Source organism: Hydra vulgaris, chromosome 07, assembly GCF_038396675.1.
Source record: "Hydra vulgaris chromosome 07, alternate assembly HydraT2T_AEP".
In the NCBI taxonomy this organism is placed as follows: Eukaryota; Metazoa; Cnidaria; class Hydrozoa; order Anthoathecata; family Hydridae; genus Hydra; species Hydra vulgaris.
This window is the reverse complement of record NC_088926.1, coordinates 18,559,958-18,579,625: the sequence shown is the minus strand read 5'-3', so window position 1 is coordinate 18,579,625 and position 19,668 is coordinate 18,559,958. Positions and strand designations below refer to the sequence as shown.

Below are 19,668 nucleotides of genomic sequence, written 5' to 3'. Positions count from 1 at the left end.
AAAATTTAGCAAACTGAATAAAAATCTATCACCTCCTAAAAGAGGTAAGAAATTTGCATCCAATAACATTCGAACCGTGAAATACGGCTTAGAATTACTCCTCCGTTTAAGATTATTAATTTGGTTTTGATGAGTTTCTAAACAGCATCATCATGACAAGAGTTCAATAAAAAAATTAAAAATTGGATTCCAAAACACTGTCTATCCAAATTATCCGTGATATTTATTAAAGACTATGGATAGCAAGGATGCAGAATTCCAAAAAAGACTCCAGATTTGAAAGTCAAAAACATGGTTATTTCTTCCCGTTTCTTTGTATCTAAGAGTTCCAAAAATGTAAATAAGCTTATGGACTGCATATGGGCAAAAGTTATAACTTTTAGGTTAGAGGAACAATCAATTTTTAAACTTAGAATCCGTATGTAAAATGGCGGCAAAGAATTCCGGGATTCCAGGTTAAAAAATAATTGGCTCCAAGTCAGTAAATCTAATGCAATTTTTTTTTTAATTTGAAATTATGTCTACCAACATTTTTAGAGCTCCTAAACACTGGAGACCAGGAAAAAACAAGATATAATGCCGGAGTCTTTTTGGTACATTTTTTTGCATAGATAAATTACTCAAAAGAAAATATCTGCAACTTTTTTTATTATTATTATTTGAATTAACTGTTTTTAGGTGAATACAAGCCTTATACTTGTCGCTGTGGGCCAAAGACATAGACATGTCTCTGTGTGCCACAACATAATACGTGGAGATCGTGTATTATGTTGTGGCAATCAAATGTAACTTTTTTTTATTCAAGAGTATTTGTCAACTTATAACAAAAAAAAAGATCTTTTTTCAAATCTAAACAAAGTGCTAAGGGTCATTTATAGGGTAAAAGGATAAAATTGAGAGGTTCTCAGCCCATTTAAGCATTTTAGATGCATGTTATATATATATGTATATATATATATATATATATAACATTTTTTTAAATTAAATTTCAAACAATTAAAAAAAAATTTAAAACAACACAAATATTTAAAATGTTTATAATATCAATGTGTATATGGGATATAATCCAATAAAAACCAAATAATTTTTCTTCATGCTTGAGAGCAGCATGTAAAATTTATTGCTAAAAAAGCTTGGCTATTTCTAATTGTAATTATTTTTAAAAAGAGCCTTTTTTTAAATCCGAACAAAGTGCTTCAATTGAAACCAGTTAGATGGAATAAAAGCTTCCATACCTGCCTGGATTTAGTCGATTATGTAGAAGGTGCATTTATCAGCGGAGAGATGAAAGACATCAGCTCAAGATTACAAACAAAATAACGAAAAAAATCCTAGTCAGTTTTAAGGTTATAGTAAGAAGTGCTACAATCTGCTAGTGTTATCATAGCATGAGGGTAGTATTAGCTTAAAGTAAAAATACAAGATAAAAGATTTATCTTGTATTTTTAAGATTTAGAGAAATAATAGCATGGTTTAAACCATCTAAAGGAGAGCAAGGAGAAAATGAGCGCAAGCTTGTGCACACAGATCAAAAAATGAAAGTGATTAAGGTTGTCTGGAAAATGAGTCGCAAATGTTACAACTATCGGAGTAAGAGATTAGGAAACACCAAAAATATATAACTTAATGTTGGTTACTAACAACACAAGATTTTACTAAACAGTGAAAACCTATTTATATTAAGTTTTTAAATATATAAATTTGATCAGAAATATCAGTGAAAAGAGTTCAGTCTTAAGATGAAGGAAAGCAATAAACAACAATGAGAAAGGTGATTGAGTAAAGAGGTGCTAAACGGAGTAAAGAGATGCCAAAAAAAAAATGCATTGATGTGTAGGTTAAGACCCAAACCAAGGATGCGACTATTAGAGTCTTTGCAAATCAAAGGATAGTAGCCATCAACAGTGAGATTCAAAAATGAACCAAACGAGCTTAAGTTAAACTCACAAAGAGTAAGTCTAGTAAGTTTTTCAACAAAATTCCGTAATGAACACAAGTATTCGTAAAGAAAAAATACTAGATTAATCAAAAGAAATCTCCAAATTAATAAAACTGACATTAAAAGGCAAACTTCTGTTAATTTTTTAGGAGTGAATTTTGATAATGAATCTATCATGGAAACAGCAAAAAAGCTCCATTAAAAAAAAAAAGTCTCAAAAAATATTGTCATAATCTATAGAGCAAAGAATGGGCAGGGAGAGGGTGCAAAACTTTGAGGTATTTTTGTTCCCATGCCTCCATCATTGAGGCTTTTAATCTAAATTTAAGTTTGATTAAGTTAATATTTTGTTAAAATACAACGAAACTCAAATACTTACTTTTGAAATTGCTCCGTAGAATTGATGGTTTATATCTTAAAACAGTTTTGTCTTCATCAAGAAAAAGATGTTTTTTCTTCATTAAGCACACAATATTTGTACTTTTTTTTGACAAATTTGATTGTCTGACTTCACATCCATTGCATAAATGTTTCAATATTTCTAAACACATAAATAAAAGTTTATTTATACATAATATACATACACATATATATATATATATATATATATATATATATATATATATATATATATATATATATATATATATATATATATATATATATATATATATATATATATATATATATATATATATATATATATATATATATATATATATATATATATAATATGCATTTGCCAAATTTTTTTTTTTGACCAAAATCAAAAAACCAATTGTATCTTAGCAAATATGAAAAAAAAACTTATCGCTGCTTTAACATAAACCCCCAGTTAATATCAGTTGATGCATATACAGTAGACAACGGCGGCTCCCTATTATAGTATGATGCTAGAGTGCCGATATATAATTTTTCTTTTTGTTTATTTCATCAGGGGCGGATCCAGCGTTTTTTGATGTTTGAGCTAACTTCTAGACATGGTGAAAATTCAAACATTTGTAGCCCCCTCAAATTGAGGGTGTTCAAACTTTATATGGTTAATTTTTGAACGCTGAAATATTATACTATAAAATTTAAAATTTATCAATGAACATAAATTTAGTTAAGAATAGTACAAAAAGTATTTTTCAACTTGTTGCTCTCACGTTTGGAGCTGGAGGGGCAAACATTTTTGGGCTTTTATTGCTAGGCTCTAATCATCGCAATTTTTTGCAAAACATCCTTGTTTGACATAAGTATAAACATATAAATGTTTCGAATTTGCTCCATGCCTGGAACCAGGGGCGGATTAAAACGTTGAGGCACGAACCTCTGGCCCCCTAATCCTCTGGCCCCCAAATTTTGTTAACACACTTATTGAAAAAGCACGTTTTTTTACTTGAAGTATTTTAAATCCTATTGGAAAGAAAGAACTAGAAAGCAACAACGATTTCCGTAATAATATATGTTCCTTTTAATGCACAACAACAGTTACAAAACTTCGTAACAGCTATGAGTTGACTCAGTCGCGAGTTGATACTGTTGAAAATATAATGTGCTTAGAAGCACCGCCAGCATTTTTTGGTCTTTGAGATAGCTAACTTCCTAATTTTGTTCACCCCTACCCCAAACGTGAGAGCAACAAATTGATGAAATATTTTTTATACTATTTTCAACTAGACTTATATTCATCAATAATTTTAAATTTCATAATAAAATATTTTAGCGTTCAAAAATTATGACCATATAAAGTTTAAACCCCCCTCAATTTGAGGGGTAGCGAATTTTATATTTTCATAAATTTTGAACGCTAAGAGATAATTCTATAAATTTTAAAATTTATTTATGAATATAAGTCTAGTTAAAAATAATACAAAAAATATTTTATCAACTTGTTGCTCTCACATTTGGGACAAATTTTGGGGCTTTTTTGTTCCCAAGCTCCAATCATCGCAATTTTTTGCAAAGCATACTTATTTGACATAAGTATAAACATATAAATGTTTGGAGTTTGCTCCATGTCTGGAAGTTAACTATCTCAAAGACCTGAGCGTGCTCACTAAAAGTGGAGACTTTTTTCCATTATAGAACAGCTCAGAAGCAGAAAAGTAAAAGTTCAAAACAAAAAAGTCAAGGTGAATGTGAAATCAGTGAAGTTCAAAATCAAGAACCAGTTGATCTTGAACCGGCTACAGCTGAAGCAGGCGTTGACACTGAAAACGGACAAAAACAAGCAGTGATAGACCTGCCAATTGTTTATGAAACTAATCTTGGTTTATGAAAAACAGTTTCATTAAATATGCAATCTCATTTTATCAGCTTTTATCTTTATTTTATGAAGGATTTTTGCAATCAAAACTCTCAGACAGTAGTATAAATCAAAACCGGTATTGTACTCCTTCATTATCAGACATTATAAATTAACTGGTGAGAATTCCGAACGTACCTGGCTTTGCTACTCGCCATCAAATAGACATGTTTATTGTTCTAAGTGTATGCTTTTATTATCGGATGTGAAATATAATTCTCCTTTTACACACTTTTAATCATTGGTAAAATAGACAACGTGATGTCGAGCTACATAAAAATAATAAAAGTTGCACATCGGCTTGTTTAGCATTTGCATAGCGACGCGGTGTGATTGGTTGTGTTGATAAGGAACTGGAGAAAGCGATGGTTAAATCAAACGAAAAAGAAATGAATCTAAGTATTGGTTATCTGTTCTTCGGCGGACGGTGGATGAGGTAAAGTTTTTAGCTGAGCGTGGTTTGTTGCTTCGTGGACATGAAGAGAAGTTTGGTTCAGTACACAATGGTAACTGTATGGTCCTTTTTTGGCTCCACATATTGATAGCATGGCAACCCGGGTTGCGGTAAAATATCATACTTATCTTTTACTCTCTATGATGAATTCATTAACTCAAAAAGTACTTTTGTTTATTGTTGATGAAATACAAAAAGAAAAATACTTTAGACTCAACACCTGACTTATCGCACGTCGATCTGTTGTCTAGGTGAACCAATTTATCGTTTTTTGATATTCATTAAGTTTGAAAGTCACACTGGAATCGGATTATCAAATGCATTACTGAAGTTCTTAGTACTTCTACTCATCGATGTACAATCCTGACAAAAGAGTTAGCCAAAAACAAGACATCAGTGTCTAAATAACTATCAGACAAACGTTGGACAGTACATGCTGATGCAACAAGAGCTTTGCAAAAGGGTTACAAGAATATTCAATCTGCTCTAAATATCATTGCTACTGATGAACATACAAAAGGTAAAACTTGATAAGAAAAGCTTGAACTAGCAAAACGTCTTGATGAATTGGAAACTGGTACTTTGACTATCTTTTGGGACACGATACTGCAAAGATTCAATAAAAAAAAAAGTCTATTTTTATAAGGTGTCATTTTAGATTTGAATGAAGCTGTTAGTTTGTTGCATTCATTGTCTGAGTATGTTCAATCGTTGAGATGTTTAATAGAATTGAATAAACTGGAGAAATATGAAAAAGAGTTGTTCAAATATGGTGTATATAAAAAAGTAATCAAAATAGTTGGAAAAAAAACAAAACAGTTCCATCAAGGTACTTCTGAAGAAGTTCTCCTGCTTGCAAAAGATGAATTTTGAGTTGATGTGCTGATTGCTATTCAGATATGGCCAGCAGATTTGGGTTCATAAACAGTTTGCAAATATTGACTCGTATAGAAGTGGTAAAACATTGTGATACTTTGGCAGCAAACATACAAGCAAAGTAGTAAAAAAAACTAGTTAAATCAGCAGTTCTTGTTTTTAAAATGGAACTAGTAAACAATAGTAGGCATGACCCAAAAGTCATCCACTCGTACGTCAAAAGCAAACAAGAAACACAAGATCACATCCGTCAACTTGAAACAACTAATAACCAAACTTCTACAGATCCTAAAGTAACCTGCACTACACTAAACGAATATTTTCAATCAGTTTTTGAAATAGAGCCGCTAGGGTTTATTCCAACATTTAACCATCGTTCCACAAGAATAAACCAACCAACCAAACTTGCATCATACGAATCCGTCAAAGAAAAACTTTTGGACCTGAACAAAGCCAAATTAATGGGCTTCGACGGCGTTCACCCATGCGCCCTGAAATACTGTGCTGCAGGTTTTGCTATCCCACTAAACATTATATTCTTTGAATTGCTTAAAGCTGTCTAAGTACTGTCTCAATGGAAGAAAGCCAAAATTACTCCTGTCTTCAAAAAGAGCTGCAAGTCGAACCCCTCAAATCATCAACCTATCGCACGCACTTCTGTCCCTTGCAAGGTAATGGAAAGCCTTGTGCACAGACACATTACTGACCACTTGAACAAAAATAAACTCATCAGCTCTGCTCAACACGGTTTCCGAAAGGGAAAAGGTTGCGTCACAAACCTACTCAAAACTTGTAACATCCTGACTGAAGCTACCCACAAAGGTTATCCAACCGATATCATATTAACAGACGTAGCTGAAGCATTCGACAAAGTTCTGCACCGTCGTCTTCTGCATAAACTGAAATCTTACGGAGTGTACGATAACTTGCACAAATGGATCAAGAGTTGGCTAACCATCTACCTACAATGCGTAACCATTGGTAACAATAAATCAGATAGGAAAACAGTATCTAGCGGTGTGCCACAAGAACCTGTTCTTAGACCACTCTTTTTCCTTATCTACATTAACGATTTGCCCGACAAAATACAACACCACTTTAAAATGTATGCAGATGTCTGTAAAATAATCAGAGTAATCGAATCGAACCGTGACATAATAAAACTCCAAGCTGACATCAACGAAGCAGTGAAGTGGTCACACATATGGCTCATGTCATTTAATGTTGACAAGTGCAAAGTCATGCACACTGGGCGCAGCAACAACAAAAAATCGACTGCAATTTATACAATGAATAACTGGGTAGGCCAACTGCACCAGCTATCATGTACATCATCTATACAAGACCTAGGCGTTTTTATGACTAGCGATCTAGTATTTAGTTCAACATTTTCAAGTTCAACACCGAGCCACAAAACATATTGCCACCTTAGAACACCTTCGTATACTCAGAGACTATTAAGCCTTAACCTGACAATAATAACTGAACAAAGAGAAAGAGGAAACCTCATCGAGCAAAATAAAATTATGAGCAAAATTAACCGTTAAATTTCAGGTCCCTTAACTTCAACCAAACACCGAGTCTTTACAGTACAGTCTTTGGCTGCGTGGACCCACTAAACAACTAAAAGCACAACTTGTTCGAAACTGCGCTGAAAAAAATAACTTCCTCACCAACCGTGTTGTAAAATTATGTATTATTTGAAAAAGGCGAAAATCATTTAGATAATACACATAAACGAGTCAGTTCACTTTGTAGTTGATATATATGTAATTTAATTTAAGTCTGCTAGAAAAATTCAGAGTATTTATTTAAGTTCAGTATCAGATTTTTTAAACTTGTTTTCAAAAAATTTTGATTATATGGATTGCAAACTGATTTATTTTTAGTTACTAGTTTGTTGTGTAAATAAGAACCCCGATATAAAACTGAGAATTGGAAAGGTTGTTTTTTTTTTAATGGTGTAATAAAGTTTACTGTTTTTTTTTTTGTGTTATATTTATTAACGTTGTTTATAAAAAAATGATTTGGTATTTGACCTAATTTAAATTTTAGCTTAAACATAATATTTTGGTAAATGTTAATTTGATAAAGATAAGTACATTCATTTCTTTAAATAGGGGTTCAGCGTGTGTAAATTTGTCTTTGTGGTAGATTAGTCTTAAAGCATGTTTCTGACGTCGATATGCAAATATTATAAATTCAAGTTTGCTAGAAACTTTTGGAAGGTCGTTTATATAGATTAGGAACATAAGAAGAGCAAGAATCGAACCTTGGGGGATACCGCACGTTAATTTTAATAACTTAGTGCGGTAATTATCAGCTGTAATAAAACACATTGTTGTCTGTTATACAGGTAACTTTTGAACCACTGCAGTGTTTGGGGTTTTAGTTCATATTTTTCCACTTTTTAAGTAGTATTTTATCATTTATTGTGTCGAACGCTTTTGAGAAGTCTACAAAGACTTCTAATACAAATTTCTTTTCACATATTGTTTCACTAGTTCTGCTTTCGAGGTCTACGATAGCATGCTCTGTCGAGTGCTGAGTTTGAAAGCCATATTGGTTTTCAGTCAGGATTTTGTTTGTGATTAGGTATTTTTATAAACGATTGAAGATTATTCGTTCGAGAAATCTGTAATTATTTAAGGAGAAGGTTTCTCCGGTTTTATAGATAGGAATAATTTTAGATATTATTAAACGATCAGGTACAATTCGTGTAATTATTGAAGAGTTGAATGTTTGGAAATGGGTTTACTTGTTTCTGAAAAACCATTCAAAATTTTATTGGCTGGAATATTTTATTGGCTGGGATATGAGCAGCCGTGGCGCAGTGATAGCACATTTGCCTAAGAAACATTAGACCCACCTCTGGGCAAGTTTTGCAACATCGGTTGGGAAGTAGGTGTGAACTTCCTTTTAAATGCTCTTCCACAGTGCTCTGTGATAAGACTGTAAGGACTTTTTGGGGCATCTGAAGAAAAAAAAAATTATTGATACCTGGATTAATTTTTAATTTTTTATTTGCAGATTCAAGTTCTTCAGTTTGGTTTATATTTTCTTATAAAAATGTTTTATATTTTCTTAAAAAATATTTTATATTTTGCAGAAACTTTGTAACACTGATTGGTAATAACCCAAGCAATTCAATGCTGTTGATCAATGCCTACATTGCCACATTCTGCGTAAGTTATCAAAACTGCATCAGATTTGCGTCTAGGCTAACCATCATTTGCGTAAAATGGCGGTTCGCCTTGCTAACCCCAGTAAAAGGATTAATGACGTGGTGGTGTATTAGCCTATCCCATAATTTTTTTTTCGACAACCAATTTTTATGCGGAGTGGCTAATGAGCGGTGTAAAAGTCATATTTATATGAAACATTTTTTTACTTTTTAAGTTACTCTTTTTATGATTTTTGACTAGATATATAGCAATTTCCAAGCATGTGTGCGAATAGATTCTGATGTCAAATCCAGTTAATTTGTTCAACGGTATTTTCTTAATGTGTTCCTGTGCCAAAAAATATACTGTACTTAATAATTTAAATAATATGTTGTACCTATCTTTCACTGATTACGATAGATAAGTTAACACTTTGGCTATTGTAAAGTGATTTTTTGTTGATCTTTGAGCTTTTTCTCAGTCATACGACATATTTTATGATTTTTACCTCATTTTGGTATCAAATGCTTTTTTAAAAAAATGTTATTTCTGGAGCCTTGTATCAAATAAATCCAAATCCAAAATCTTTTGTTATAAATAAAACTAGATCAAACCGTATCAATGTGATTCAAAAATATATATACACATTTTTTCTGTGGTTATTTTAGGTGCTCCAAGAAGACCTAATGGTCGCATCATAGAGCACCACAGAAGAGCATTTAACTTGGAAATTTACGCTTGCTTTATGTTGAAAAAAAGCTTTGAGTAGGCATCGAAACACAGATCATCCAGCATTTTTTGGTGTTTGAGATAGCTAACAGACATGGCGCAAACTCCAAACATTTGTATTTTTATACTTATGTCAAATAATGAGGCTTTGCAAAGTATTGCGATGATTGGAGGCTGGGAACAAAAAAGCCTTAAATTTTTATCCCCCTGCCCCAAGCGTGAGAGCAACAAGATGGTAAAATAATTTTTATGCTATTCTTAACTTTGCTTATATTTATTAATAAATTTTAAGTTTCATACTACTTTCTCTTAGCGTTCATAAATTATGATTATATAAAGTTTATACCCCCCTCAATTTTAGGTTTACACATTTTATATGTTCATAACTTTTGAACGCTTAGAAATTGTAAAGCAACATTTAAGATTTATCGATGTATATAAATTTAGTCAAGAATAGCAAAAAAATTTTTTTATCAATTTGCTGCTCTCACGTTTGAGGCAGAGGGATAATATTTTAGGGCTTTTTTATTCCCAGCCTCCAATAATTGCAACTTTTTAAAAAGCATAATTGTTTGACATAAGTATAAACATACAAATATTTGAATTTTGCTCCATGTTAGCTATCTCAAACACCAAAAAATGCTGGATCCGTTACTGCCACAGATCTCTTATTTCTGAAGCAAATTTGCTTCAGAATTCAGCGTTAAACACTGCAAATGTATAATAAATATTTATATACATATAAATTTTCAGCATAAAACAAATATCTCAAGAAAATATGTAAAAAAATAATTTTTAAATGTACTTTCAAGGTTCAGAATTTGCAGTTAGGTATCGGATCAAAATTTAAATTATTAGAACCATTCAATAACGAGAAAGCGAGAAAGATGTCGCCGTAGCTAGCTCCTTAAATCCACTCTTCTTCTTTTTTTAATGGTTTTTTACAAGAATTCTTTATTTGAAGTAGATTCTGAAGCTTCTCCAAGCTCATCACACGCTCTACATTACCTTGAAAAAATTTTACTGTTTTTACATCTTTTTGGATCTCCTTTTGTTTTTGAATACAGAACTTTTTACCATTTTAATATTGTAATTTCGGTCAAAAGATGCTAACGCCAGCACCAAACTCCTCTGTGGTTTTACCATTATTTGATTTTCACCTCTGCAGCAGGTTCAATATACATCTGCCAATAGTCTTGTTGATGATAAAGGTGTAAATTAAAAATAATGCAATGTAGTTAAAATAAGATTTAAAATGACACTGCTAAAAACTTATTGCATTTAATTTTGACAAGATAAAAACAATGTGCTATTTCTATTGGTTTCATTTTTATTATGCTTCTACTGATTTAAAGAAAAGTCTGTCATTGGAAAAAAAAATTAGTTTAGAGTCATTTTCTTTGTATTTTACATCTCGTTTTAAACCATTTTGCAAGCTATTGTTTTTAAATAATTTGTTACTTTATCACGGTGCATAGGAACATACTCTAAGACCTTGCAACACATCCCCAAAGATTTTATTTTTGATTATCATTAGAAAACATTTCCTCATTCAAAAAATGTAAACGACAACTGTTTTTAGTGGGGGCCTGGGGAGAAAACACACATTTTAGGGCAGTGCCCAGGAATTTTGTTGTTCAAGATAGGTAGCTAATAAGCATGGGGCATACTCAAATTTTTAGTATGTTGATACTGGTAGCAAATGAGGATGACTTGCAAAAAATTAAGGTAAATGAAGCTAAACCAACCCCGCCCCGATCCCTAACTGCCCCCTTCCTAGAACTACGTCTTCTTTAATCGTAAATTTTTTTTTTGTTCTATCATAAAGTAGATCAAAATTCATCGACAGATTTCAAATTTCATCAAAAAATCTCTTTTCGTTTAAGATTTATAACAATGCAAAGCCTAAAATTACCCCCTGAAATAACCTTAAATGGTCTCAACTTTTAAACGAAAATTTTTTTTTTGATGTAATTTGAAATCTGTCGATGAACTTTGATCTAGTTTAATATAAAACAAGCAAAAAGTTGAAAAGTGTTTTTTGGAACCATACCCTGGGGAGGGCTATAAGGGGTCGAGAATTTGCTACAATTATTTATTTCAGTAAAAAAAAAAACTCTGATTTTTATGGTTACATTATGATTAATATTTTACATTTCAAAGTCATACTAAACGTTTGTTCATAGGAGATTTAACACTTTACTTTTTACAAACTACATTCCTGCAAATAGAAAGCTACTTCAAAAGTGCTTGTAGTTGTAAGCAACAACCGCGTTTTTCAGCGCCTCTATATAGTTTGGGCTGTGCTCTCCAACTTTTCTCATTCGCCAAAACTGATTGAAATCCTGATGAATGGATTCGAGAGCTTGTTCAGTCCAGTAACCTAAGCCTATAGAACAGTAGAAGTACAAAAGAAATGCAAGTTTATTTAATAAAAATTCGTCGCAAATTATGCAAATTTTACGATTCAACTGTTGAAATAGAGTATTTAATTACTAAGATTATAAATTATTTTTAATCAAATTTAAAAGTTATTTATCATACCAAAGACTCCACCTTTCATGTTGATAAATTCAATAACATGTTGCTCAATTATGTGTACCTTCAAAGGAATTGTAGCCCTTAGATTTCTATAGCTCGTAGAGAACTCCTCTAGATCTTTAACATACGTGGAGCTTAATGATTTCCCAAAACAACCATGGACTATTTTTTCAAAATCTCTAAGTACCTTAATATATTTGGCAGCGGAAACTCCAAGAAACTCTTGAAAAAACAGTGGAAACTCCAAGAAACTCTTGAAAAAACAGTTCAAAGCTGTCTATGTTTTTAAGCAATTTATGACAAGCATTGCCTTCCAAACGATGCTGCCCTTGGTAGGACACTCTGCAGATGTTTATTTTAGACAGATATTGATTAACAAACTGTAACCCACACTCCTTGTTTTCAAATAAATTTTTTTCAATCTCTTTTAAAGTTTTGTCTACAACACCTAGCAGTATATGTAGTCCAGGAATATTTACAAGTTCTAGTATTTTTTGTTTTTGTTGCCTGTTAATAAAGGGGAGTTAACAACATTAGTGTATTTTTTAGCTTTTTTTAAATTTGCACCATCAGCCATCCATTGGTCGTACAATGTACACAAAGACTCTAGAGTATAATGATCAGCTTTTGAAAGTCAGGAGATGACGTCATGCAATACGGACAAGGGTGTTTTGATGTTGCAGTTTGTTTTCCAACCATTTGAAGCAAAATCTTTAGATCTTCAGATACTGTGTAATCTAAGGATGAAATGTTTAGCTTATCCAATATTAACCGCAAGTTATGGTATTTTTCGTTCAATGAAGGCAAAATGGCCAATATAATAGCTTTGTGGACGCTTGAATCTTTAAAATCTTTACACGCATATCCGTCACTCTTGCTCAGTTTCTCTGGAATTTTATTATTTTTTAACTCTGGTTTTAGGGTTATTGACAACTTTTAGGAATCCCTGCCCTCCATCTACACCTAATTTGATATCAACATCATTTGTTTCGTGACTTCTGTGATGAAGTACCATTGCTACGAGTTCTTCAATGTCATTGCAATACACAATAGGAGTATCTTTTTCTACCAACTATACATTCATAAAAAATCAAAATGAATAATACAAATTGCAATCTAGCTATAAAATAATTTTTTTGGAAATAGTTTACTTACCTCTTCGCTTCGCTTTCTTTTAATTTTAATAGCAATGGGAGTTTATCACAATTGAATAAATTTCCAATTATTTCGTTGTTCTCAATCAGTTTAATATTGAAACCGGATTCCACACTTTTTCGTCCTGCCTCACTTCTCAGAAATCGTGCAACTTTAATCATGTTGCGATTACTTATAAATCATAATAAAGTTATTACAAAAATTGGCTTTAAACTCATAACAAATTTATTTTTAAAAGTATTTTTAAGCAACAAAAATTTACCTGGAATGTAGTTTTAATTGAAGTTTGTTCAATTTATCTAAAGAAAAGAAAGGTTTCTTAACCTCAGTCTTTCCGAAAGAGACAGTGAGTTGCTTCAGACCAAAGGTTTTCAAAACTAAGGTGTTCTCTGAGTCATTTGTGCTAAAATCTTTTATAGAGCTGGACAGAACTTTTCCTTGCGTTGTTGGGGATGTTAATTTTACAATGGCAGTCAAATTCTTTTGTCTTTCTAATTTCGTACAGGGATGTGGAATTCCCTGTCCCACTTGGGCATAACAATGTTGACAAACTAGTCTTTCTGCAGGTTTATTTGAAACATCTTCAGCGCCTTGATAAACAAGCTTTCCCGAAACACAATCAACCATTGGGGCCAATATTTTTTCTATTTTTGATTTGCGCCCATTTTCACAAATAAAACATTCACATTTTTTCCCTCTAATAACTCTGGTATTCAGGTCTAAATTTTATAGCACTTGTATGACAACTATAATAACTAAAATAGCGAAACTAAATTTTAAATGAAGTAAATTAAACATCAATATAGTTATAATTGCCTTCATAACACGGCCGCATAATGAAGTAAGGATCAGTGCCTGCACGCTTTTTTCTACATTTTGAGCAAAGCATGGTAGGAAGGTCAGGATTATCCGCTGAATAATCTTTCCAGAATATAGTTTTGATAAGGTTTGAGTAGTCATTTTTCTTTTTATTTGGATTTAAATAAGTTGTTTCAGGGTTATTTATTGGTCTTAAATCCGTGCCTTTCCTGAAGCAGCAAATGCAAAAATTTTTTACAAAATCACTATGTTCTTTTGCATGTTTAGGCATTTTAAATGAATGCTTCAAATAAAAACTTCTGATATGGATTGATAATATTGGCATGATATATCGGTTATATCAATCAAATGTCAATATAATGCCTATAAACACATGTCAATATAATGGCTAAAAACATGCTTTCAGTTCGTATATCAACGCGTGCAAAGAGTTATTATGCAACTGTTAACAATTAGCAACTGCTAACTTTTACTAATTGTTAATAATTAAAGGTTGCTTTGCTTTGTTTTTATTTCAATAAAAATGTAAATAGAAAGTAATAAAAATTACTTATCCGTCTGTAAATTTTAATGTTAAACAAAAATTTTTAAAAACTTTAAAAAATAAAATTGATAAATCTATCACAAATATTTCTGAAAATCTAAATATGGGGCATGGGCATGATTTTGTGGTGTTCGAGAAGATTCCCCAAATCCCCCCTAGGGTATGGTTCCAAAAAACACTTTTCAACTTTTTGCTTGTTTTATATTAAACTAGATCAAAGTTCATCGACAGATTTCAAATTACATCAAAAAAAAAATTTTCGTTTAAAAGTTGAGACCATTTAAGGTTATTTCAGGGGGTAATTTTAGGCTTTGCATTGTTATAAATCTTAAACGAAAAGAGATTTTTTGATGAAATTTGAAATCTGTCGATGAATTTTGATCTACTTTATGATAGAACAAAAAAAAAATTTACGATTAAAGGAGACGTAGTTCTAGGAAGGGGGCAGTTAGGGATCGGGGCGGGGTTGGTTTAGCTTCAATTACCTTAATTTTTTGCAAGTCATCCTCATTTGCTACCAGTATCAACATACTAAAAATTTGAGTATGCCCCATGCTTATTAGTTACCTATCTTGAACAACAAAATTCCTGGGCACTGCCCTAAAATGTGTGTTTTCTCCCCAGGCCCCCACTAAAAACAGTTGTCGTTTACATTTTTTGAATGAGGAAATGTTTTCTAATGATAATCAAAAATAAAATCTTTGGGGATGTGTTGCAAGGTCTTAGAATATGTTCCTATGCACCGTGTTATGACATAAATTATTCTTAAAAAATAAGACTAAAACATCAAAACTTATGAAATTAAGTTTTGCTTTAAAACTTGCAGAATCAGAAAAGTAGCAGTTCCAAAACCGCGATGTCTTGGAAAAAGAAATGCAGTCAGCCATTCTATTGATCTCTTTGAGTATTTTATTACTCAGAATAAAAACCTGCCTGATTTTAGAGAAATACAACTTGAATTTCATGAAATTAAAGGCGTGTGAAACAGCTCCATATTTGTTTATTTTCACCTATTGGTCTGATTTTTTTCCGCAAGTTCACTATAATCTCTGAATTTCTCAAAAGTCTAAATCTAAATAATTTTGAAATTAAAAATGTATACATTTTGTTTTTGCAAAAAGGTATTTTAAAGTGAAGGAGTTATATCTTTACCTTACTATTTTTTAACCTTTTATGGTTCTATGATATAAATAGTTTATTCGCTTAACAGATTTATTTACGGCTACGGCTATATGAAGCTCTCCGACATAATGGTTATTATGAATAATGGTCGGCCAGAACAACTTAGCTAATCTGGTACAAACTACTTTTAAATAGCCAGGGCTTGAAGTGGGTAAACTGTATGAGGTCAAAAGCATCTAATAAAATTTCTAATTGCAATGTATTAGGCCTCAACGCTATTGTGATAAAAAACCACGTTTTTTTAATTTCATAGCGAATTTGTGCGTTTTTAAAATACCACCAGTTAACAAAAATAATAGTAATAAAAATGCGCATAATCGGTATAGATAAAAAATCTTCCATTATTTGTAATGATGTTATTAAATAGTTAACGATTTGTAAATTTCTGTTTGCGCCGATTGTTTGAAAATGCCCTTAAAAACTCAAAAAATGTAAAAATATTAAACTTTGAAAGAGTGGTGCGGTTATAAATAGTCATCCAAAATAAAAAATAAAAAAAATTTCATTAAGAAAATAATACCTTGGGAATATTTTATGACACTCCGCATATGAAAATTTTTATACAGTTCCAGACCTCTATTTTATATTTCATGAAACTACTACATAGTCAATATATTCTTTATTTTACTACCTAAAGTATCAAAATTTCACCTTGGGCCTGCCAGATAGTACAGTTGGATAAGAGCAGAGTTTTCCTTATCAATGAAAGCAGTTAGTAGAATTTTCTTATTATCAATTACAAATGGAACTGATATTGGCTCAATTTGTATTCTATTCAAAACGAATTTTTTAGTTTTTGCATATATACCTTTGTTAAAAATACTTTATGAAGTTAAACAGGTTATTATATGCAGTTAAGTTTATGCCATTTACAACTGCATCCAAAATATTAAGATTAACTAATAATCCATTTATTTAACCAAAAATTGAAAAATTACAAGTTCTTTTTATAATTTTACAAAACTAGGTCAGGTGTCACTCATATAGTTTAAAACTAGTCATTGGAGTGATACCTAAATAAAGTAAACAAACGGAGAAAAAAATAACCATGTGTAAAGTAAATTAATCTAAAAATAATAATGATAACAATAAAGCTATAATAAATTAAATAATAAGACAAAAATATGAAAACACTAAATAACAACAGCAAACAAAAATAAAAACAATTAGCAAAACAGCACAAATAAAAACAAACTTTACGCATACGAATAGGCAAAACACAAAAACTACAAGATGAAAATGCAAACACAAAAACTTCTGCAAAATTAAATTATTTTTGGCGAAAAAAGAAAGGTGTAAGAAAAAAAAAAAAGGTGTAGAAAAATTAGTAAAATAGAAAAACAGCGAACAAGAATAAAAATAATTAGCCACAACAGCACAAATAATTATAAACTTTACGCAAACGAAAAGACACAACGCAAAAACTACAAAATGAAAGCAAAAACTACAAAACGAAAATGCAAACACAAAAACTTCTACAAAATAAAAGAAACAATAATAATAATTTTTCGTTATTTTCGGCGAAAAAAAAAAAAGTTCAAGCTTACTATATTATATTACTTACGTATTATATTATATATCATTATATATTATGTATATATTATACATTATATATATTATATATATATATTATATATTATATATATCATATATATATATATATATATATATATATATATATATATATATATATATATATATATATATATATATATATATATATATATATATATATATATATATATATATATATATGTATATATATATATATATATATATATATATATATATATTAGAGTTGTGCTAGATAGTGTGTTAAAATTTTTTTTATTAGTATCAATTTAGGTCATAATTGCTCTTGTTTTTATACATAAGAGAAATCCCTACGCGAAAAATGAGACAGGTTCAGTAATATTTAGAGGTGGCGCAAAGTTGAACACTTTTAGCGATCAATAAAAATGTTATGCAATTTTTCAAAAGTTGCACTAAAAATGTCGAGGGATACAGAATGAAAGAGAAAATTTTCGAAAATAATTTACATGAACTTTTTGATGTTGCAAGATCAGATGGATTGCAGATTATGCACAATGAGGAAGGCAAAGCGTTTCTGGTATCACAGCGAGAAGATCTCTCCAGCTTCAGTTTTGGAAGTATGGATAAGCATTTGGCCCAACAGGACTCTCGAACAATTAAACAAGCAGAAAAACATTTAAAACAAAAAGAAAGGGACACTGAAGATGCCAGGAAAAACCAAGAAGTGGTTGCTTCAACTCTACTGTCAGAACATTCTTCCAGCTCTTCCGCTTCTGAAACTGAGTTTGTATCTGATGATGAACTTTTCAGCGTTTCCACAAGGCTACCTCACTCAGCTCCAAAAAGGGCAAGGAATAACATTCTGACTCCAGACTTGAACCTCACACTTGACCGCGTTAACATTAGTGATCAGCAAGCAACTTATGTTATTGCTACAGCTGCTCAAGCCCTTCGACATAATCTGGATAGCATTTCAGTTTCTCGCAGCACTATCTGTCGTTCTAGAATGGATATACGCAAGTCCAAGGCAGTCAAGGACCAAAAATCATATTTGACTCAGGTACCACTTCTGTTGCACTGGGATGGAAAACTCCCACCAGATATTGTCCAGACGAATGTAAAGGTAGACAGAATTGCAATCCTAGTTTTTGGAGCTGGAGAAGAAAAGTTACTTGGGGTTACCAAAATTATAAGGGGAACAGGTGAGGAGCAAGCTAGTGCCTGGCTTGAAATATTGGATTATTGGTATCTCAAAGTCAGAATATGTGGACTTGTGTTTGATTCAACAGCTTCAAACACTGGCATCAAATCTGGAGCTTGCACTATTATTGAAAAAACTCTCAAGAAAGATCTTGTGTGAGTAGCATGTTGCCACCATGTTTTTAAAGTTATACTTTTCAACGTTTTTGCATCGACATATCTAGGAGCTATAACTGGACCTGATGAGGTTTATACAAACGATTTCAAAAAGAATAGCCAACATTTGACCCAAGCAAATATGATGCTGCTGATGAAACGCTCTTCAATAAATCTATGACTGATCTCCGCGATGAAATGATTGCATACTACAAAGAAGCTGCAAAAAGCCATCACCAACGCCGAGAAAAAAAAGTTCGCCAAGACTATGACGAGCTTCTACAATTATGCCTCATCTTTCTTGGTGGTTGCCCACGAAGTGCGACTTCTTGGTGGTTGCTCGAAGTGCGATTTCGAGCACCTGGAGCCATGCACCACATCAGGTGGATGGCTAAGGGCATCTATTCCATCAAAATCCTTCTTTTCAAGAATCAAGTGACTCTCACTGCTCATGAAAGAAAAGCTTTGACCAACATCAGCCTGTTTGTTGCTCTATTCTTTGGAGAATTTTGGCATGAAGGTTGCTTGGAAGAAAGAGCCCCATATAATGATTTGAGACTGTTGAGACTTTTGAATGGTTATACCTGCAACAATGTTGTTAGAGATGCAGCAATGACAGCCTTCAAAAGACATCTATAGTATTTTTCAGAACATTTGATTGGCTTGGCTTTTTTCGACCCCTGCGTTGATGTTCATACAAAAGCCGCCATGTTTCAGAATCTTAAACGTGCAAAAAAGAAAACGTTACCAAAGATATTTGAAGGCAAACCATTCAAGTTAGAAAACCCATTGGAATCATACGTTACAAACCAAACATCTCATCTTTTCGACCTTCTCATTGACAACGGAGCAGAGAAGGCTCAAGTTTCTCTCTCGATGCCACCCGACCTTTGGCAAATGGATCCAATTTATATTCAGTTCAGGGAAACTGCCAGGCAAATGAAAGTAGTTAATGACTGTACGGAAAGAGGGGTTGCTTTAACCCAGACCTTTAACACTTCGATAACAAAAGACGAAAAGCAAAAGAAATACCTCTTGCAGGTTGCCAGCACTCATCGGAAAGCCTTTCGAGAGCCATCAAAGCGT

At 31.9% G+C, this 19,668-nt stretch overlaps 1 protein-coding gene across 2 annotated transcripts in view; it reads right to left on the bottom strand.

The window, feature by feature from the left end:
• LOC100198602 (1-phosphatidylinositol 4,5-bisphosphate phosphodiesterase zeta-1) overlaps nt 1-19,668 on the bottom strand; it is a 73,097-nt gene that overhangs the window by 31,771 nt on the left and 21,658 nt on the right. For both annotated transcript variants that reach the window (XM_065801272.1, XM_065801273.1), the window contains exon 3: nt 2,319-2,480. In XM_065801272.1, coding sequence (XP_065657344.1) covers nt 2,319-2,480 — 162 coding nt within the window. The remainder of the gene's footprint in view (nt 1-2,318; nt 2,481-19,668) is intronic.